Consider the following 21,937-nt stretch of genomic DNA (forward strand, 5'->3'; position numbering starts at 1 on the left):
TTCTGACATTCAAATCCTCTCTGTTTAATGCTTCTGCAAAGAAGAGAAGAAACTTGTCTCCTATCTAAGCTTAAACCTGTCATTGTATTTAAATATTACATTTAAATAAACAACAAAGGGCAAAACATGGAAATATTAAAATAAAATTGGCAAAACTACTCAAATCTAGTTTTTTGGTCACTATAAAGCTCTGTACCACATCAGATGATAGAACAGTACTTTATTTCACATTTATAACACCACTAGTCATGGTGAAGCTAACACCTGCTGTGATGTCAACAGTCACGGTCATTGTAGTTTTATGAACGGAGGTGTGCATTAAAAGGAACATTAATTTACTGCAAAAGGGTGGAGAGGTATCCTTTGGTAGTAAAGACCGAGATGTTTCCTTCTGCTTAGTAAAAAAAAAAAAAAGCATGTTGTAAGCTCTACAACAGCAAACAGCAGGACAAAATAACAGAAACTAACTTCAACAATGCATAGTAAATGATTTAAAATTGAATGCAAACAGACACTTGATAAGGAAATCACTCAAAATGAGAGTAAAACTAAAAACCAGTCCATTTTAGGTTACACTTTTAAAGTTCATTAAGAAACCAAAGCGTAGCCCTTAAATAAAATCTCACCCTCTTAGGTTTTCACAGGAAGCTGAAAATATGCATACAAGTATTGCTTCAATCCAGTGGTAAGATCAGACATGCATCTGCTTTTGTTTTGAAAAGAAAAAAGATTTTACAAGAAATCAAAAAAGCCATACAATTTAGGTTTTTGCATACTTCACTTTCCTTTACTGAATACTGAAATATTTGTTTTCCCTGTGCAAATCCGCCCTGCAGTAACATTCATCCATCGATCAATTCCAACCGAAGAGCTCAGTCAAAAAGTCAGTTTAATGATTGTGCGGTCCCTTTACGTGGAAGGAATGTGGATTAGGTCCGAGGAAACAAAGGTATTTCCAGGCACGAAGAGGGCTGGGGGCTCAGGAGGGACTGTGGGGGCGCTACACACACACAGCGCTCCCGTTCACCTGGGTCGTAGGTCGCTGGGGGGCCGGGGAGCGTGAGGCGCCCCCAGGAGGAGGCTGGGGGCCCCGAACGGGCTCTGATGCGTTTCCCCTCACACTGATGTGCTCCCATCCTCCCTGGAAGACAAAGAGTTGGGAATGATGGACAAACCCTCTACAAAGAGTTCATACACTGCTCAAAAAAATAAAGGGAACACTCAAATAACACATCCTAGATCTGAATGAATAAAATATTCTCATTAAATACTTTGTTCTGTACAAAGTTGAATGTGCTGACAACAAAATCACACAAAAATTATCAATGGAAATCAAATTTATTAACCAATGGAGGCCTGGATTTAGAGTCACACACAAAATTAAAGTGGAAAAACACACTACAGGCTGATCCAACTTTGATGTAATGTCCTTAAAACAAGTCAAAATGAGGCTCAGTATTGTGTGTGGCCTCCATGTGCCTGTATGACCTCCCTACAACACCTGGGCATGCTCCTGATGAGACGGCGGATGATCTCCTGAGGGATCTCCTCCCAGACCTGGACTAAAGCATCCGCCAACTCCTGGACAGCCTGTGGTGCAACGTGACGTTGGTGGATAGAGCGAGACATGATGTCACAGATGTGCTCAATCGGATTCAGGTCTGGGGAACGGGCGGGCCAGTCCATAGCTTCAATGTCTTCATCTTGTAGGAACTGCTGACACACTCCAGCCACATGAGGTCCAGCATTGTCCTGCATTAGGAGGAACCCAGGGCCAACCGCACCAGCATATGGTCTCACAAGGGGTCTGAGGATCTCATCTCGGTACCTAATGGCAGTCAGGCTACCTCTGGCGAGCACATGGAGGGCCGTGCGACCCTCCAAAGAAATGCCACCCCACACCATTACTGACCCACTGCCAAACTGGTCATGCTGAAGGATGTTGCAGGCAGCAGATCGCTCTCCACGGTGTCTCCAGACTCTGTCACGTCTGTCACATGTCTCAGTGTGAACCTGCTTTCATCTGTGAAGAGCACAGGGCGCCAGTGGCGAATTTGCCAATCCTGGTGTTCTCTGGCAAATGCCAAGCGTCCTGCACGGTGTTGGGCTGTGAACACAACCCCCATTTGTGGACGTCGGGCCCTCATACCATCCTCATGGAGTCGGTTTCTAACCGTTTGTGCAAACACATGCACATTTGTGGCCTGCTGGAGGTCATTTTGCAGAGCTCTGGCAGTGCTCCTCCTGTTCCTCCTTGCACAAAGGCGGAGGTAGTGGTCCTGCTGCTGGGTTGTTGCCCTCCTACGGCCTCCTACACGTCTCCTGGTGTACTGGCCTGTCTCCTGGTAGCGCCTCCAGGCTCTGGACACTACGCTGACAGATGCAGCAAACCTTCTTGCCACAGCTCGCATTGATGTTCCATCCTGGATGAGCTGCACTACCTGAGCCACTTGTGTGGGTTGTAGAGTCCGTCTCATGCTACCACGAGTGTGAAAGCAACACCAACATTCAAAAGTGACCAAAACATCAGCCAGAAAGCAAAGGTACTGAGAAGTGGTCTGTGGTCCCCACCTGCAGAACCACTCCTTTATTGAGTGTGTCTTGTTAATCGTCAAAGATTTCCCCCTGTTGTCTATTTCATTTGTACAACAATATGTGAAACTGATTGTCAATCAGTGTTGCTTCCTAAGTGGACAGTTTGATTTCACAGAAGTTTGATTTACTTGGAGTTATATTGTGTTGTTTAAGTGTTCCCTTTGTTTTTTTGAGCATATATATATATACACTATATATGTACATATTAGATAATATACAGGTCCTTCCCAAAATATTAACATATTGTGATAAAGTTCATTATTTTCCTTAATGTCATGATGAAAATTTAACATTCATATATTTTAGATTCATTGCACTCTAACTGAAATATTTCAGGTCTTTTATTGTCTTAATACGGATGATTTTGGCATACAGCTCATGAAAACCCAAAATTCCTATCTCACAAAATTAGCATATCATTAAAAGGGTCTCTAAACGAGCTATGAACCTAATCATCTGAATCAACGAGTTAACTCTAAACACCTGCAAAAGATTCCTGAGGTCTTTAAAACTCCCAGCCTGGTTCATCACTCAAAACCCCAATCATGGGTAAGACTGCCGACCTGACTGCTGTCCAGAAGGCCACTATTGACACCCTCAAGCAAGAGGGTAAGACACAGAAAGAAATTTCTGAACGAATAGGCTGTTCCCAGAGTGCTGTATCAAGGCACCTCAGTGGGAAGTCTGTGGGAAGGAAAAAGTGTGGCAGAAAATGCTGCACGAGAAGAGGTGACCGGACCCTGAGGAAGATTGTGGAGAAGGGCCGATTCCAGACCTTGGGGGACCTGCGGAAGCAGTGGACTGAGTCTGGAGTAGAAACATCCAGAGCCACCGTGCACAGGCGTGTGCAGGAAATGGGTTACAGGTGCCACATTCCCCAGGTCAAGCCACTTTTGAACCAGAAACAGCGGCAGAAGCGCCTGACCTGGGCTACAGAGAAGCAGCACTGGACTGTTGCTCAGTGGTCCAAAGTACTTTTTTCGGATGAAAGCAAATTCTGCATGTCATTCGGAAATCAAGGTGCCAGAGTCTGGAGGAAGACTGGGGAGAAGGAAATGCCAAAATGCCAGAAGTCCAGTGTCAAGTACCCACAGTCAGTGATGGTCTGGGGTGCCGTGTCAGCTGCTGGTGTTGGTCCACTGTGTTTTATCAAGGGCAGGGTCAATGCAGCTAGCTATCAGGAGATTTTGGAGCACTTCATGCTTCCATCTGCTGAAAAGCTTTATGGAGATGAAGATTTCATTTTTCAGCACGACCTGGCACCTGCTCACAGTGCCAAAACCACTGGTAAATGGTTTACTGACCATGGTATCACTGTGCTCAATTGGCCTGCCAACTCTCCTGACCTGAACCCCATAGAGAATCTGTGGGATATTGTGAAGAGAACATTGAGAAACTCAAGACCCAACACTCTGGATGAGCTAAAGGCCGCTATCGAAGCATCCTGGGCCTCCATAAGACCTCAGCAGTGCCACAGGCTGATTGCCTCCATGCCACGCCGCATTGAAGCAGTCATTTCTGCAAAAGGATTCCCGACCAAGTATTGAGTGCATAACTGTACATGATTATTTGAAGGTTGACGTTTTTTGTATAAAAAACACTTTTCTTTTATTGGTCGGATGAAATATGCTAATTTTGTGAGATAGGAATTTTGGGTTTTCATGAGCTGTATGCCAAAATCATCCGTATTAAGACAATGAAAGACCTGAAATATTTCAGTTAGTGTGCAATGAATCTAAAATATATGAATGTTAAATTTTCATCATGACATTATGGAAAATAATGAACTTTATCACAATATGCTAATATTTTGAGAAGGACCTGTAGGACCTTGCAGAAGTATGTAGACCCCGCGAACATTTCCACATTTTGTCATGTCATAACCACAGACATCGGTGTGTTTTATTGAGATTTCATGTGGAAGACCAATTCAAAGTAGCACATTCATGGAAAGTAGAGAGAAAGGATAAATGTTTTTTAACCTTGTACAAATAAATGTCTGGAAATGTGCGGTGCATTTGTTTTTAGCTCCCCTAGTAATCCTCTTTAAAAAAAATCTGATTTCACTGCAATTACTGCTGCAAGACGTCCTGGGGTGTTTCAAGCAGCTTTACATATGCAGAGACTGACGTTTTTGCCCATTCAAGCTTTGTAAGATGGGATGAAGAGCGTCTGTGAACATAAGTTTTTAAATCTTGACACAAATTCTCAACTGGATTTAGGTCTGGGCTTTGACTGGGCCATTCTAAAATGAATATGCTTTGAGCTAAACCCTTCCACTGCAACTCTGGCTGCATGTTTAGGGTTGTTTAACTGCTGAAAGATGAACCTCCACCCAGCTCTATCTCTATTGCAGCCTCTATTCCTTCCATGGTTGTCCTGTATTTAGATCAATCCATTTTTCCATAGCCAGCTTATCTGTCCCTCCCTCCAGCAAGAAGCTGCCACCACCATGTTTCACAGTGGGGGATGGTGTGTGAGTAGTTGTAGCTATAGTTTTAGACTGTACGACTAATAGTCCTGTTGATAGTATTCCACCTGAGCTGTGCTCTACAGCTCCCCCAGAGTTACCTCTAGCACCTCAACACACCTACCTGGCCTGTTATGGCCGTGTAGTTAGTTTAGGTGGATTTCATTTAGGGGTGTCCGATTAAAGGCAGTTGTATACAAGCCGAAGCATAACGTATACAATTATTCTCCTTCCACTTCATATTATGCGCTACTTTGTGTTTGTGTTAAAAAATAAAACACATTTTGTACAAGTGTATGACTGCAGGATGAAAGAATTTGGAACTGTTTACAGTACTTTTGCAAGGCAGCATAAATATAAAGTAAATTAGAAAGAGGAAAAAAGGCTCAACTCACTCCTATGCCATAATCCCAGGACAGCCCCTTGGGTTGCATGGGTCCAACACTCAACCTGTGGCAGATGGCTCCAGGAGTCTCAGTAGGAAAGCCTGGAACTCCATCTGCCACGATCCAAATCTTAAAGCAAAAGAAGTAATACATCAAACTTTAGCCTGTGGACTTATTTGACAAAGTCCTTCTTGACATTTTGTAGATAATATGTTTTTAAAATGTAAGTATTTGCTTTGGCACAGGATGTACTCCTCTTGCATGGTCTATAAAACAGTTTACAATCTCAACCCGATTTTCTTCTGCCCACACTTCCTGTCTCCTGCTGGCAGTAGTAACACCAACCTGGTCCAGTGGTCCCACAGACACCTTGGTGACGTTGTTAGAGATGAGCTCCCAGGCAGAGCCCTGAGGGTAGCTGGGCGTGAGGCCCTGTCTGTACCACAGGTTACCTGAAAGACATCAGTCAAAATTATTATTATTAGTTTGAAGATATAAAGCTTGCAAAATCAAACGCAACTCACTGTTTTCATCTACAGCAAAGACGGAAGTCCGGCCGACGGAGAGCTGTCTGAGGTTCTGCCTAGGAGGAGAGGGTATGTGGTACCAGCATTCTCCTACAGAGATAAAAACTCCTGAAATAGTCTGAACTCGTATAGATTTTATTAATGTGTACTGGGTGCATGCACATACATGATTTCTTATTAAATCTTTATTCGTTATTTATCTGGTTTCATTCTGACCCAGTCATTAACTTCCATATCCAACTGACCTGCAGGGTTTTCTGGAGAGACTGATCCTCTGTAAAACACAGCTCCATCCCTCGTGATGGCCCACACCTGATTGGCTCCTCCAATGGAGATGGACTTAAAGGGCTGATCTGTGCCTACATGGAGCCAGGAGCTACCCTGTGGGAACACAAATACTTCAACATGGTCCCCAGAATTTTTCACCCACACACCTATAATTTATAAATGATATATCCTCAGGATGTGATCTAAAAACGCAGATTTCTTACCGCAGGGTTCTGGGGACTCACTCCGAGCCGACATAGAACATCTCCCTTGTCACTGAGAGCCCACACAGGGACCTCCTTCATTTTGCTCTGGGCCAGACATGGCATCAGAGAGATGTCACTTAGATGAATGGGCGGCACCATCTTCCACGGACCTCTCACTGTTATCTTGCACCTCCTGTATTAGGGACAGGCCACTGTTAACGCTGCTGTGGAAACAGTTACAAACTGGAGGAAGGGAAGTGTGTTTACCTTGTCCATCTTCGGCGTCTCACAAAATCCTTCATGGTTTTGTGGCCATGAAATGTCCTGTAGGACAGGGACAAGTAAGACAAATGGGTAAACTCTTTTCAGGTCAAATAAAAAAAAAAAAAAGCACATCTTGAGAAATAGATATTTCGTACGTGGGAAAGTCTGCAGCATATTGCCAGCCTTCTTTGTCCGTTCCTCCAGGAACGGTGAAATCCACAGCCCACTCCGACACCTAAAACAGCAGGTGATGGCAGCACGCAGGAAGCAATCGTTAACATTTTCAAAGGATAAAAAGAAACGTACAGCAAGAATTTATGACAGATATTCTACAGTGGTCAGGATTTAAGGATGAAAGAAAAAACTATAGACAGGAAGGAAGGAAGAATGGATGGATGGATCATCCATGTTAAGACTTTCCCAGACTGCAATGGAATCCAGTTTAATGTCAAACATACTTGAGGAAATTTTAGGAACTAATGCTGGGAGTCCTCTTACCCAGGACCACTGAGGGGAGGGGGGATGCGTGTTGCCTTTGGTGCACTCCTTTAGCCCGCTCTCATCACTCCACATGGGGCGATCGGTAGGAAGTCCTCTGTTGGAGCAAATCATAAATGATCCACTTTGTTTTTTCATTGTCCAAAAACTGTATCGTATGTAAAATAAATGTGAGTAAAACAAATAAGACCAACTTGTCAGTATAACCAGTCATTGGGTTCCATCGCTGATTCTCATATACATGTATACTCCTGACATCAGTCTGCAAGTGCATCTCAGGGTTGACTGCAGCAGGAAACACAAGCACACACAGGATGATAAAGAGTCATTTTCACACACATTGGTGCACAGGCCCCCAAACTTCAACAGACCAAGTAAAAGCAATCCCCAATAAGATGACAGTTAAACGGTAAAAAAAACAAAACAAATTCTCAAACAAATCTTGTTTGATCAAATTCTTGGTGCAGCATTTCTATAAATCAGCAGGAACATTTCTGTCAGCAGGACATGTGTTACCCGGACTGGGCTGCTGCCCAAAGCTCCCGCTGTAGACCCAGGCAGTGCCGTCCCACCCGATGCCCCACACCAGCCCCAGGCTGTTAGACTCTACGCAGCGCAGGTGGCCCGGGATCTGGCGCCAAAACCTGCAGCAGCATACAGGCGGGAGCACCCAGTGTTAGCCGCAGCAGTTAGTACACGAGAGAGAGAGCTATCTGTGAGTCACATGTCATTAAAACAACAAAAGCAAAAACAAATCAAGGCAACAAGAAATCTACTGAATGGCAAAGCAAAGCAGAGGAACAAAATTCACTCTTTGGTATCGGGCTCACATAAGGTCGCAGGGAACAGCGTGAGCCAGAGCCTCCAGGGACAGGGAGGGCTCATGCAACATGATGTCTCCCTTGGAGGTGGTGGACCACAGCGCCTGTCTGGACGGAGTCCCTGCAATCCCTCGACACTCACAGCAACAGCCTGACAACAGGTCCAGCTGACAAAAAAAATGAAAAAGCAGAGAAATGATGTACTATACCAAGCATGAAATACGCAACAATTTCACAAATTTTTGACTGAAGCCAAAAAGTGTTACCCAGTCATTCATATGCTCCTCTGATTGTGCCGCCAAGACCAGCGGCCATCTTTGTTTGGTTCTTTCGGCTGTGTACACTGCAAAGGTGTAGTGGCAGTCTTGCAGAACCGGTACCAGCGCTGTCACTTCATTTATGAACAACTGAAGGTACTAAACAAGCATCACCAATGAGTCAGTATTAACATATTTGGTACTTCATCGTCTTGTTCTTGTTGCAGCCCCTCCTTCTATTCCAGGTCAGAACATGAAAACCAACCTTTTTCTCATCATATTGAGTGTAATAGACGAAGAAGATGCTGTCCTTCCTCCCATCCGACTTGGTGGATTGCTCAAGAGCAACACCTACATCCACCCAGCGCTGCGGCTTCCAGTCTCTCCACCAGCGCAATGCACCTTTACGGACCCACACAGACTAGTAAGGAAACGGGACAAAAAATTAGAAACGGTTCACCCTGAAGCAGAAAGGAAGACAACTTCGATTTAACTTGCGTTGCTTCTCTCCAAAGGTTTCCTGCTGATCTCTTGATGTTCCTGCTGCTGGACCTGCTCTCTCCAGGCTGCTGATTGCACAGGAGTCAAAGACAGGGAACAGGTGAGAGGACCTGACACACAAACACAGAGGCGTAAGAACTCACATAAAGTAAACCATTAACAAGGCTAGACCATGCATTTATATGATTACTTTCAAAAGTCTTGACTCATCCCTCATTTATTTCTATTTTCCTTCCAAGCAGACAGACTTTCTTGTTTTAAACTTCCCTTTGAAAGGTCTTTCAAATGTTTTTTTTAGGATATTGGCTACTTTTTCCTATCATTTTCTGTAACTTTTTATATAAATGTAAGATTTGTGACCTGTGACTCATTCAGTTTAGCATGTACCAGCATTGTTTTAGACAAGTTAGTAAAGAACCAACTTCAAACCGGATCTTGCAGCTAGCAGTCTGTCACTAAAAGAGAGAGTTTATTTCTTTTATTTTAGATTAACACCAAAATAGCTCAGTTTGTAATGCAGTACATGATCAAATACAGTACAATCATTTATCTTAGAACTTCTTCTGTCCTCATTGTGTCCACTTTTATCCAGCTACAAGGACTGGAGAGAAAACAGGTGAAAATGCATCCAAGTTATCCAAACCAAAGCCTTTGAAAACTTCTAACCAAGCCATTTTAAACAATTCCCAGAAAGTCTGATAAAAGATAACAGAAAGCATGTCAGCTGCTAAATCTTTGTTTTTAGCTAGCTGCAGCTAACCACAAAATTATTTATGCCCTTTACAGATTAAGATTTAAAGTTATGTTTTAATTTTACCAACATCTTCTGTCTGGATGTAATATTTTGGAGTTGGAGTGACCCTCCAAGAGTCCAGACATGAATCTGATGGAAAATCTGTGGAGGGGGCTAAAGATTAGGGTGATGGCAAGGAGACCTTCCATCCTCAAAAAGATATGGAGGTTATTACCAAAGATAAATTATTAAAATACCAGGGGAAACACGCAAAAAGCTGCTAAGCAATTATAAGAAGCGACTGAATACTGCAAGACCAAAAATAACTTTTCCATTGGTTATTGAGAAGGGTATAAAAAGGTTTCAACCTATTTTATAAAATGTAAAAAAATGGATACATTGCTTGATTATATTTTGACAGGTGGTATCAGAAACAAAGTTCTTGGTTAAATGAAAATACTTTTTTATCCAAATCATGAAGGGGAATAACATGGGCTTAACAATTTATTCTATATGAGTCGTCAATAACTCCTGGAGGCCCCCTGCTGGTCAGGGGATCCCAAGCCATCACTTAGTTGGCTTTTTTGGTTGTTTTTGTTATTGGGGAGTCACCTCCCATGGTTTACTCCACACCTCAGGAATCTGCGCAAGGACAAGGAAGAAGCTCACAGCAGTGGAGATTGGGCGCGGTGCAGGCAGGCCAGGAACAAACTTACAAAAGAGATCAAAGCAGCTAAGAGAAGCTACAGTGAGAAGCTGAAGAACAGCCTTTCTACTGGTGATGCTTCGGCTGTATGGACTGGTCTGAGAAACCTGACTGCCTACAAGAGCCCCTCCACCCATCCTGAACAGAGTCCTCGACTGGTGAATCGTCTGAATGGCTTCTACTGCAGACATGACAAGAAGCCATTCACACCTCAAATCATCTCCTCTACATCCCATTCAGGAACAAGTTCTTCCCACAAAGCTACCAACCCCCTACCTTCAGCTCCTCTGCCTGCACTAAAGATCTCAGAGGAAGAGGTAAACAGGCTCTTTCAGCGCATGAAAACAAAGAAAGCTGGAGGACCTGATAACGTCTCCCCATCATGCCTGAAAGCCTGTGCACATCAACTCGCTCCGATCTTCACAAGGATCTTCAACAAGTCACTGGAGAAATGTGAGGTCCCCTCCTGCCTCAAACGATCCACCATCATCCCGGTGCCCAAGAAACCCACCATCGTAGGGTTAAATGACTACAGGCCTGTAGTCCTGACGTCTGTGGTCATGAAATCCTTTGAGCGGCTGGTGTTGAAGCACCTGAAAGACATCACAGGCCCCCTGCTGGACCCCCTGCAGTTTGCTTACCGAGCAAACAGGTCGGCAGATGATGCTGTTAACTTAGGTCTACTCTTCATCCTGCAACACCTCGACCACCCAGGGACGTACGCCAGGATCCTGTTTGTAGGCTTCAGCTCGGCCTTCAACACCATCATACCAGACATCCTCCACCAGAAGCTCACCCAGCTCAACGTCCCAGCCTCCACCTGTCAGTGGATCAACAGCTTCCTGACGGACCGACAGCAGCAGGTGAGACTGGGGAGCATCTTCTCCCGATCCAGATCAATAAGTACTGGAGCCCCCCAGGGGTGTGTTCTATGTCCACTCCTCTTCTCTCTGTACACAAATGACTGCACCTCATCGGACTCGTCCGTGAAACTCCTTAAGTTTGCAGACGACACCACTGTCATCGGACTGATCCAGGACGGTGATGAGTCTGCATACAGACAGCAGGTGGATCGGCTGGTACACTGGTGCGGTCAGAACTACCTTGAACTGAACCCACTCAAGACTGTGGAAATGGTGGTGGACTTTCGGAGAACACCACCCCCATACACCCCCCTCACCATCCTCAACAACACTGTATCGGCCGTGGACCACTTCAGGTTCTTAGGAACCACCATCTCTGAGGACCTGAGATGGTCTTCACACATAGACACTGTTCGAAAGAAGGCCCAGCAGAGACTGTACTTCCTGAGGCAACTCAAGAAGTTCAACCTTCCACAGGAGCTGCTGGTCATCTTCTACACTGCCATCATTCAGTCTGTCCTGTCTTCATCCATCTCAGTGTGGTTTGGATCATCCACAAAACAGGACAGGTCCAGACTGCAACGAATAATCAGGACTGCAGAGAGAATAATCAGGGCTGACCTTCCCTCCATCCAGGACTTATAAAGGTCTAGGGTCAAGAAAAGAGCTGCTAAAATCTCTGCAGACCCCACACACCCTGCACATAAACTGTTTAGAGTTTTACCTTCAGGCCGCCGCTACAGAGCACTGTTTACTAAAACCAGCCGCCACAGAGACAGTTTCTTCGCCCAGGCTGTTTCTCTGATGAACATTCAATAGAGTACAGAACAACAGCATACAGATGTTGCAAATGCACCTTTTTATTTATATATGTGTATATTTGTATATTTTATATATGTATATTCTGTAATGCAAAAACAAAAACCAGAGAGCAAAGTGTACCGGAGTCAAATTCCTTGTTTGTATGTACGAACTTGGCAATAAAGCTGATTCTGATTCTGATTAATATTATCATACATTACATGGTCATATGGTAAAAATGACAACAGAAAGGCCTGGGCTGTGACAATCAAAATTTGAGTCTAAATTTGTGATAAGATGCTTAAGGTGCACACTGTACATTTTATTGTAAACTTTTTGAGTTGAGTGGGGTCAAATGCAAATGTGCACCACTCTTTTCAGATGTGTTTAAAAGAAAACGGAAAATCCTGCATCTAAATTGTTTATATATAGCTTAAAATATATGTGCTGAATGTTTTGTTTTAGGAAACTTTTGGTTAAATTGGATTTCATTTAGGGGTGTCAGAGTGAAGGGTAATGAATACAACAAACACCACCCTTTACAGATTTTCATTTGCAAAAATAACGTATATCCTTTTTTTTATGCATGCCACAATTATGTCACATTTTGCGTAAAACTATTGCATAAAATCCAATTTTGTGGTTTAAAGATGAGAAAATGTGGAAAGGTTTCATGCTTATTTGTAAACTTTCAGATTATCATATTAATAATTTCTATTGATTTCACTATCCCACCATCATATAGCCTCAGAAACTGTTTGTCCATATACCTGTAGGACTGAGCCAGCTGATCTGTGAACTTGCATCCACATCGCATCCTCCACCAGAAACCCAAGTCCACACTGGTCCGTCCTCTTCCCCGATGCCCTGTGAGTTCTCGAGGGTTCCCAGGACATCGCTCAGCGAACGCCCTGCTGCCTGTGCACCCCGGGCCGCCTCTGCTCCTTCGAGGTCCACGTTCATAAAGGGGATGTCATGCCCTGCGGCTGGAAGGGTGGGGAGGACCGGAGCTGGAGGTAGGTCCACGCTGCCTTCCTGCGGCATCTCTGTGATGGACGGCTGTGTTGATGTTGTTTTGTCACGGTCAGAGACCAGACTGTTGATAAAGCTGTCGCTGGCTGGGATGAAGGCTTTTGGAGCATCTTGCTGAGGGGCTGAGGAGGGTTCATTTACCTCCTGGGGAGGTGCCGATGTGTCGGTTCCCCCCAAAGGGACAATAGAGGAAGCTGCTGCCTCCAGTATTGGAGCAGCGCTGTGCTCTGAGTTAGTTGGACCCAACTCAGAGTCTAAATCAGTGCCACTTGGGGCAGAACCTTGTGAGGCCTCAGTTAGCTGGCCACTAAATTCACACTCATCCCTTATGAAAACACAAAGAGAGTAATAAGGGGTTGATTAAAGTCAGGTAGGAAGAACTTGAGACTTAAGCTGATTTTAATGTACAGACCTAGGTGGAATGATCTCTTTATTACTGCCCCACTGGGCAGAAACAGGGATCCAGCCATTTCCACTGGGCTCAGACTGGGTCACACCCACCCTAAAATACAACCCACGATCCTCACCAACGGCCCACACCTAACAGACAGAGACGAGAAGAAATCGATGTGGATGAACAGCAGTAAAAAAACAAAGGTGGTACATTAGCTGTAACTGGTGTTCTTGATTCATTCAATTCACCCTCAGTAATCCCAAAAAATCCAAACTAATAAGACTATTTTCATTCCTTTAAAGACCAATCAGAGCAGCTGTTACTTTATAAGGCCATATACTGTAACTCAGGCTCTGGCTCCTTAAGCCATCCCTGTAACTGCAACCCTGAAACATGAAATATGGGACATGATGACGACGCCTTGGCCAGCTTCTAATTAGGGGGTCTCCCATGTGGAAGGCCAGTGGGAATACAGTCTGGGGATATTTAGGGCTGGACCCTGAGGTGTGACTACTGCAGGGACATTGGCCACGATGTGCTCGTGTTACAGTGCTGCTGATGGGCAGGGAGGCCGAGGGGTTGGAATGAGCGAAGGAGAGGTGGGGGGGACAGAGGTGGGAGGAGGTGGGAGGTATGGGTTTGCAGCGCAAGCAAAGTCTTCAGCAGTGAGACATGGAGCAAAGAGTTTCTGCTGCTGATCTGTCCTGAAACCAGATCCAGGCAGAGGGCGAGATGGATCGGGCAGCGGAGAACCGGCTCCAAGCACAGTTCAGAGTGGAAAGAGAAAAGTTTTATTAAACCTTGAAGGTTAGAAAACGTATAAATATATATTCAAAATGCTTGATAAAAGTATTTTGGAACCTCTATTATAGGCACATACAGAAAAGAAGTACCCAAGATTTTATTTGACAGCAACACAACGTATAGTATAATTGTAAAATCAAATCAAAAGAATCTGTTTAAAAAACGTTTTTCTAAAAACAAATCTGATTGTGAAGTGTGGTGTGAATTTCTATTCAGGCTTTCTGAGTTTCTAATCTTATAGAACCACAGTTCGCTGCAGTTATAGCCATTACAGTCTTTTGCCGTTTGTCTCTCCCATCTGCAGACAAAATAGTAATTTCAATCACTCAGACTGATTGGAGAGCTTCAAAGGTAGCAAAAAGACGGTGAATTCGTGGCGCAACACTCAAACAGGTTTTCTCCCAGGACTGCCCAGTATTTAGCTCCTTCCATGTCCCCATCAATCCTGCCCAGTTTCCCTGTCCCTGCTGAGGAACAGCATCCCCACAGCAGGAGACTGTCAACACCGTGTTTTACTGAGGGGATGTTTAGGATGACGAGCAGTGTTAGCTTTCAAAAAGGTCTATCTTGGTCTCATTTGACCAGAACAGTTTCTTCCACACGTTTGCTGTGTCCCATGGCATGACTCAGATTGTCTTGAAACTTTAGTCTCCATGAAGTTTGCAAAGTAAAGCTGAAAATTGATCAGGACGCTCCAGCTCTACCTGCTTTTGCAAGTTGCATGTCCTTCCGCTGTGGAGCCCCTGATTCAGCGATTGTTTGTTGAAGGTGTGCATAGTGCCTTGTTTTTATTGACTATATGAGAATTATTCTGGTTGCCTTTCAACAATGTTTTTTTTTTTCGTGCCACTCTAGATTTGTGGAGTAAAACAACTAATACTTGTCAACCGCTTCTGCTGTGTTGCTTTGACGCTAAAAATCAAATTAATTATAATGACTAATAATTATGGTATTACAATTGGTTGCACTGTATTGATTTAGGGATGTCAGAATAAAGAAGACTGAATAGAAATGTAAACCACAATTTTCGGATTTTTATTTAAGAAAAAAGTAAAAAAATAAAATAAAAAAAAGATTTTCTTTTCACATCCTAATTTTGTGCTATTTTGTGTTGGTCTATCACATGAATTCCCAATTAAATACTCTGAGGTTTGTAGTTATAACGTGAAAACATGTTTTGACAACTGCATAAAAATCTCCCCTAACCTGGTCACTGAGTCCCACGTCCACCATCATCATCTCCCCCCCAATACTGATCCAGCCAGAGCCACAGGGATTGTGGGAGTTTACGCCACGCCTGAACCACACCTGGGCACACACAAACACTCAGCAAACAGGTGACCCACAACCGCTCAGATCATTTTAAATGCTATCACAGGTTTACCTTATAGTCCTTTGTGACCACCCACACAACACTGACTCCGACAGCCACGTGAAGAGCCTCCACCTCCTTTGAGGGCGATTCCACCTCCAACCAGGAGGTACCTGACAGAAGGAGAACATGCACAGCACTAAACTATGATGTTTTGTGTAAAACAAGTTTCTTCACAAAACCAAACGGCTACATTTAGCTGCACTTAAAATTACACGAAATTACTAAGCAAAAAATTACTTATGATAAAGTACTTCTAATAAATGATCTGAGGATACGAACCGCTGAACTTTACTTAACAACAGCTACAAAATTCATAGAATTAAACAGCTGAAATGACTATTCCTAAGATCACAGGACAGGGAGAAAAAAAAAAAAACGGGATCAGGGATGGACTTTGTGCCACCGTGATGCAGACCTGTTGGGCTATCAAGACTGAGGCCTGTACGAACCAGCAGGTTTCCATCCCACAGTAAAGCCCACAGAAGGTCCCCAGGGCCGACTGATAACTGTGCCACTTCTTTAGGTACTTCCACCTCCTCCCAGCTGGTGCCCTCCGGCACACGGGGGTGGATTCCCTCCCTGAACCACACCTGTACGGCACAAATCATCTCAATAGATCGTCAGGTCAGATAATCATTAGGAAAACTGTATTTAGGCATACAATTTTAATCCAACAAGTATAAGTTGCATTTTAGCAAATAAACTTGATCTTTTTAATAGTGCTAAATCAATATCTTTAGCACTCTTGCCATCTGAATAATTGTGTCAGAAAACCTTTTAGTTTGTCTTGCTGTTTATATGAAGTTGTGCTGCCCTCTAATGGCCATAGATGTTCATTAAAGTGATTTCTCACATTTAAAAATCTCTGAATGTGCTGATATAACGCGGCAGAAAATACTGCAAACTACAGTAAAACCTGACAGTGAACCAAAACGTCTTAGGGATGATCATAAAAATTATGTATCTGACTAAAAACAAGTACTGAAGCTTTGTAGAAAATCTGATTATTTCCCTTAAGGTTAAGAGAAGGTATCTTCCAGACACAAACTTCAGCTGTGACTTTCTGACTGACCTGCCCTTGCTGTGACACGCTCCAGAGGTATGGATATCTCCCAGACTGGTCGCTCATCTCCCAGCCACCACAGCTGATGTCACAGAGTGGCAGGGGGGGCTTCCTAGGATTATCCAAAGGGATCTGCAAGGAAAGAGCGGTGATGGTTTTAGAGAGCAAATTAACTTTGACTTACAGTCGTCACAAATAAGTTTTCTTGGTATGCAAATATCCACATACCAGTAGGTAAAGTAGTATGACAACACTCCCAAAATTTATTCCGTAAACTTCTTAACTATTTTTTTTAAGTGCCTTGCAAAAGTGTTCACTTCTTCATTTTGTCATGTTACATCAGCAACATTCAGGGCATATTATTGGGATTTTATGAAAGATGACAGAGCCTTAATCTGAGAATCAACCAAGAGGCCTATGGTAACTCTGGGGGAGCTGCAGAGATCCACAGTTCAGGTGGGACAACCTGTTGTCAGGACAAATATAAATCATGCACTCCATAAATCTGACCTTTATGGAAAACTGGTAAGAAGTTAGCAATAGGAGGTCCTATTTAAAGTTATGTAGGCGACAGAGCCAACATTTGGAGGAAGGTGCTACTAAGTATTATTTCATTAAGGGGCCGAATCTAAAATGATCTGCTAAAAGCTCTTAAAACCATGAATCATTTTTGTTTTTCACAATAATGCTACATTGTCTATCACATAAAATCCCTAAATTGCTGCTTGAGATAGTAGGCTTTCCAGTTGTAGGTTCTCTATTGTAAGCATGAATCTAACTGGCCAGATTCAAGGATTATAATGTAAAAAGTATTATTAACTATTATGTTTTCTGGTCAGAAAACATTACCTTCATGAACGACCCTTTCTGCTCTCCTTTTCAGACATTTTAACAATAGTGAAAATAGAGAAATAGAGAGCAAGTGGTGCATGGCAAACCTTTGCCCAAGTGCCTTGTGCTGTGTATCTTCTGTAACGGATCCATCGTCTACGACGGACACAGGAGTTCCACTTCTTGTCTGGCGAGAAGTTGGCCGGAAAATCGACGGCATACTCCCAACCCTACAGAGACAGAAATAAAATGCTTGATGCTGACCAGAAATCTTCCTCCCCCCATTTATTAATCAAATAACTCGCAAAGAGGAGTAGATAAAGAGAAAAAAATAAACTATGTGTGAGGAAAGAAAATGTTTATGGTGTGAGGAATTTCTCACCCCAGTCTGGCTGGGTTCTCCACAGCTCTGATCCACATACCAGTCACCTTCCCACTCCCAGCTCCGTGAGGGCAGCTGGAAACTGTGGAGCGGCTGTGGATTCATCCCGGTGATATCGCTCCAGGGCCAGCGGTCGGTGGGCAGCAGCACGTCCGTGAAGCCATCCACTGGGTTCCACCTCTGACAGTGAACACATAGGAAAACTCTGAAATGTAGTATTATTGAGATAAAACCACCATGCTCAGTTTTTTCTCTGACCTGGTTCTCATAGGTCTCCTCCCGGTAACGGAGGGAAGTCTCACTAGGCATTATGTTCAGATAGATGTGGTGATCACAGCCGATGCCCCAGCAGCGTCCCTTGCCTGCAGTGACACGCTTCAGCTCCAGCAGCATGTCGTCAGCTCGGACCCAGCGCTGGCCAGCTGTGGAGAGGCTGTACACTCTGCCGTACACATCCACGGCCCACAGCAGTGTGATAGGCATGGTGGCTCCTAACAGAGACAGAGGACAGGACTCATTTCTTTCTGCTACAAACTTTAGGAGTGCGTAATTAAAGCTTGACGATGTGATAACATGGGATTGCTGTGAGTTACACACTCACTAGATCTGCTATAATTAAAATTTGGCTGCAGAAACTTTAAAAATATAGCAATAACAACATCTTAACATTTCATGTAGCAATTTTGAAGTTCCTGTCCGTCTTTGTTTGGCAGCATTTGACAGAAGCACATTCCCTCTTTAGTTGCCATTTGATCTGAGCTTAAAGAGCAAATACCTCTTCCTAGACTTAGTTTAGTAAAACTGCATGACATTTTAATTTATTTACATCTTATTTACTTCAGTAATGCTCTTGTTTCATTGTCTCTTTAATATATAAACACATCCATGACCAGAAGTGGTCATCAGCAAGCTTGACAACATAATTTAGCTTCCAAAATTTAACAAGATGAATCAAAGTTACAAACTGTTTTATAATACAGATGCCTGCCTTCGCCACCCAAAAAGCTACTCTCGGTTCCTTAAGCTTCAGCAAAATACATTTTTTAAATGTTCTGTACCAATCCATGCAGATGCATAAAAAATGCTGACCAGTTCCTAGGCCCAACATTCTGGAGGAAACTTTGTCCTATTAATAACATCACAAAATGCTGACACAAGGATGTAAAATCCTTTATGCAAGGGCGCCCTGCAGGAAATTTTCACAGGGGGTGGCTAGGCAGGGAACACTAATAATCTTGGGGTGGCACACTAAAACAAAAATCTTAAAACAAAACAGACTTTCTGGAGTTTTGTTAAGCTAACACCATGTATACAGACAGCAGGGGGAGGTGGTACAGGCTGAGAATGATTATACTCTTGCCTTGTCAGCTTTACAAATTTAGAGATGGAAATTTCTGATCCTTCTTCTTTGTAAACGAGCTTAAGCTTAATTTTAAGGGCACCCACAGATTGTTGAATGGATTTAGGTCTGCATTTTGACTGCATCATTCTAACCCATGAATATGCTTTGATTTAAACCACTCCATTTTGGCTCTCATTGCCCTGCTGGAAGGTGAACCTCCGTCCCAGTCTCCAGTATTTAGCAGCCTCCAACAGGTTTTCTTTCCTGTGTTTTGCTCCATCCCTCTTCCCATGAACTCTTACCAGCTTCCCTATCTCTATTAAAGAAAAACACTCCTACAGCATGATGTTGCCACTGTGCATATTGTGTTTAGGGCCATATGCAATGTTAGTTTTTTTAATGTAGGTGAATAAGTTACAATTTTAGCACTTTCCCCATATGTTTTCTTGTGTTCAAAAGCGATTTATTATGGTTTTCATCAAGCCACTCCTCCATAAAAGACAGGTTTGGGGAGTCTACAACTAACTGTTGTCCTGTCAACAAGTTCTCCCACTTGAGCTGTTGATTTGTGCAGCTCCTCCAGAGTCATCACTGGCCTCTTGGCTACTTCTGTGACCAATGCTCTCCTTCACTGGCCTGTTAGTGTCGGTGGGTGAGCAGTTGTGCCACAGTGCACTGTGAGATGCTTAAAATTGGGATGTTGTCTATAATCTAACCCAGCTTTAACCTCGGTTCTCCACAACCTAATCCCTGACCTGTTTGCTGTGTTCCTTAATCTTCATGGCCATGGTTGGTTACTAATGCCCTCTAACAATACTAAAATTAATTTACAACACAGGTGGACACTAAATATTTTATTAGGTGTCTGACAGCAATTGCTTGCACTGGAAATCATTTAAATTAGTACCACACCTCAGAGTGAATAAAACTTTGTATAATTTCCCTTCCAATTCCAACGGCTTTTGCAAGGCACTGTGTAAGAAAAAAAAAAAAAATCAAGCTCAATTAAGGATAAGTTTTGAATTAACGTTGTCTTCAAGAAAACAGCATAGCTTTGTAGAATGTTTTCTGAACACCTGATATAATGTCGACATTGATTAATGAACTAATTAGTCAATTAGTTAATAAATTAAAAATCAGTGTAACTAAATTATTATTAACAATAATATCAACGGTGTTTTTGATCAAACGATTTGGTTATATTTTGAAATTCATCACCGGAAGTCAAGCTTTTACTTTGACGGGCGCGCTTGACAATTCCCTTATCTACTGACTAATCTGCGAGGACGCTAACAATCACTATGGCAAAGCTAGCCTTATCTGTTCTTTTAGGCCTTTATTTCTTTGTTTTAAGAGAGGAATAAACACATTTAAATTAAACTATCAATATCGGAAAAGCACTTCATTTTTTGGACTGAATTTATTTATATTCACAGTAGTACAGCAGGGATGTACACACAGTAGAGTCTGGCGTGTCAAACAGGAGTATACCTGAATATTTATTGGATCCGATGCGCGGTTGTCATGGGAAATAGCAACAGCGTCATGACATCAGGTGCGACAGCAGATGCTGCCATCTCCGTGACCCATCCTACGATACATTCAAAGACAATGTTTAATAGCACCAAGCGGATAAATGTAATGCTAAAATGCATGAAAGTACAGATTGACTGAAAATGCCGCAAAGCGGGATAAGCACTTTGTATCTACAAATCAACCGGCTGCAGTCAGATAGCCTAACCTGCAGGGATGGTCAACAACACATTTACTTACGCATGCTCATAAAGGACACCTCTGAGAAGCAGAAGATAATAAAAATCTAGCGCCATTCATCCACATAGCCGCATTTATTTCATATCGTGGATCAGAGGATTGTCCTGTGCAACAGAGTCCACAACAGGAAATGGCGGAAGTGCTGTTTTGATTGGATACAAGGCTGCAGGAGTGTGGGATCCCTGTCTCTGATTGGTCCAACCCGAAGGCCCTTGGTATTTTTTACCCTCGCCACTACTGACCAGTGGGATTGTTTTAATAATTTATTCAGCGGCGGGTTATCAATTATTAAAGCTAAAGGTTTGGTGACAGATGACACGACAGTGTCATAAAACACCGCAACATAAACAAACACCAACTACTTTAATTTTATCATCAACATTATAGGGATTGTAGCATAAGATTCTATAATGTTGCCATAATTTATTGCAAAAAATCTTTTCAACATAGCATTAATGTTTACTGTTCCTGTGTGTATCATGTGAGCAACGCCAGACTTAGTCACAAGATACATCTGATGGATATTTACCTATTTAAAAGAATCAGAATCAGCTTTATTGCCAAATTCGTACAAACAAACAAGGAATTTGACTCAGGTACACTTTGCTCTCTGGGTTTTTTGTTTTCGTTTTTTTTATGCGTTATAAGATATATAAAAGGGTTAAAAGATAATCTATTTACTATGAAGGTTTAATCTGAAATAAGTTGGATAGCATGACTTTTAAGAGCTGTCATTTCCTCTCATAAATCGAGTCTATTGAAGCTTCTTCATACCTGGAACATACCTGAGAAGGTGAAGTTGAATACAGGACGTTTAAATAAAAGGACACAAACAAGTGTGTTGTCAGTGTGTTGTCAAGCAGGCTGTCATAGTTTTTAATGTATAACTTCTTAGTTGACAAAATTACTTGCAAGTTTAACCATGAAGTGAGTTTACTGTAATAAAAACAAGTGTTGTTTCTGTCCTAGCATTAACAGAATAAAAACTTGTGGAATGTTAAACCAAAAGTAACAAAAAATAAACTGTTATTAGAGATTATTAGCGC

The 21,937-nt window shown here is 42.8% G+C and overlaps 1 protein-coding gene across 6 annotated transcripts; it reads right to left on the minus strand.

The window, feature by feature from the left end:
- Positions 1-203: 203 nt before the first annotated feature.
- LOC124863528 (tectonin beta-propeller repeat-containing protein 1-like) lies at positions 204-21,039 on the minus strand. Of its 6 annotated transcripts, none has more exons than XM_047357937.1 (27): positions 20,892-21,038; positions 20,610-20,709; positions 20,031-20,090; positions 18,035-18,267; positions 17,777-17,956; positions 17,502-17,624; positions 16,573-16,695; positions 15,916-16,090; positions 15,510-15,610; positions 15,332-15,433; positions 13,340-13,467; positions 12,666-13,252; positions 8,790-8,902; positions 8,557-8,712; positions 8,301-8,450; positions 8,044-8,201; positions 7,730-7,857; positions 7,408-7,498; positions 7,214-7,310; positions 6,871-6,950; positions 6,719-6,775; positions 6,470-6,644; positions 6,224-6,359; positions 5,976-6,068; positions 5,797-5,903; positions 5,461-5,580; positions 204-1,141 (listed from the first exon to the last, which is right to left on the minus strand). In XM_047357937.1, the coding sequence occupies exons 4-27, from the start codon at positions 18,257-18,259 to the stop codon at positions 1,001-1,003; spliced, it is 3,546 nt and encodes a 1,181-aa protein (XP_047213893.1). In that variant the 5' UTR covers positions 18,260-18,267; positions 20,031-20,090; positions 20,610-20,709; positions 20,892-21,038; the 3' UTR covers positions 204-1,000. The 6 variants fall into 6 exon arrangements, with proteins under 6 accessions (XP_047213893.1, XP_047213895.1, XP_047213897.1 ...); XM_047357939.1 differs by having other exon boundaries at positions 20,911-21,008; XM_047357941.1 differs by lacking the exon at positions 20,031-20,090 and having other exon boundaries at positions 8,790-8,857; positions 20,892-21,039.
- Positions 21,040-21,937: the final 898 nt, after the last annotated feature.

This window comes from Girardinichthys multiradiatus, chromosome X (genome assembly GCF_021462225.1).
Source record: "Girardinichthys multiradiatus isolate DD_20200921_A chromosome X, DD_fGirMul_XY1, whole genome shotgun sequence".
Taxonomy (NCBI): Eukaryota; Metazoa; Chordata; class Actinopteri; order Cyprinodontiformes; family Goodeidae; genus Girardinichthys; species Girardinichthys multiradiatus.

Bases quoted from the DNA above. Each gene is read 5' to 3' on its own strand.
- LOC124863528 (XM_047357935.1), bottom strand. From the start codon at position 18,259: ATGCCTATCACACTGCTGTGGGCCGTGGATGTGTACGGCAGAGTGTAC. The intron at 13,468-15,331 runs GTTAGGGGAGAT...TCTGTCTGTTAG, and splicing joins ACGTGGGACTCAGTGACCAG to GTGTGGGCCGTTGGTGAGGA. The intron at 8,713-8,789 runs GCAAGTTAAATC...TTTCCTTACTAG, and splicing joins AACCTTTGGAGAGAAGCAAC to TCTGTGTGGGTCCGTAAAGG.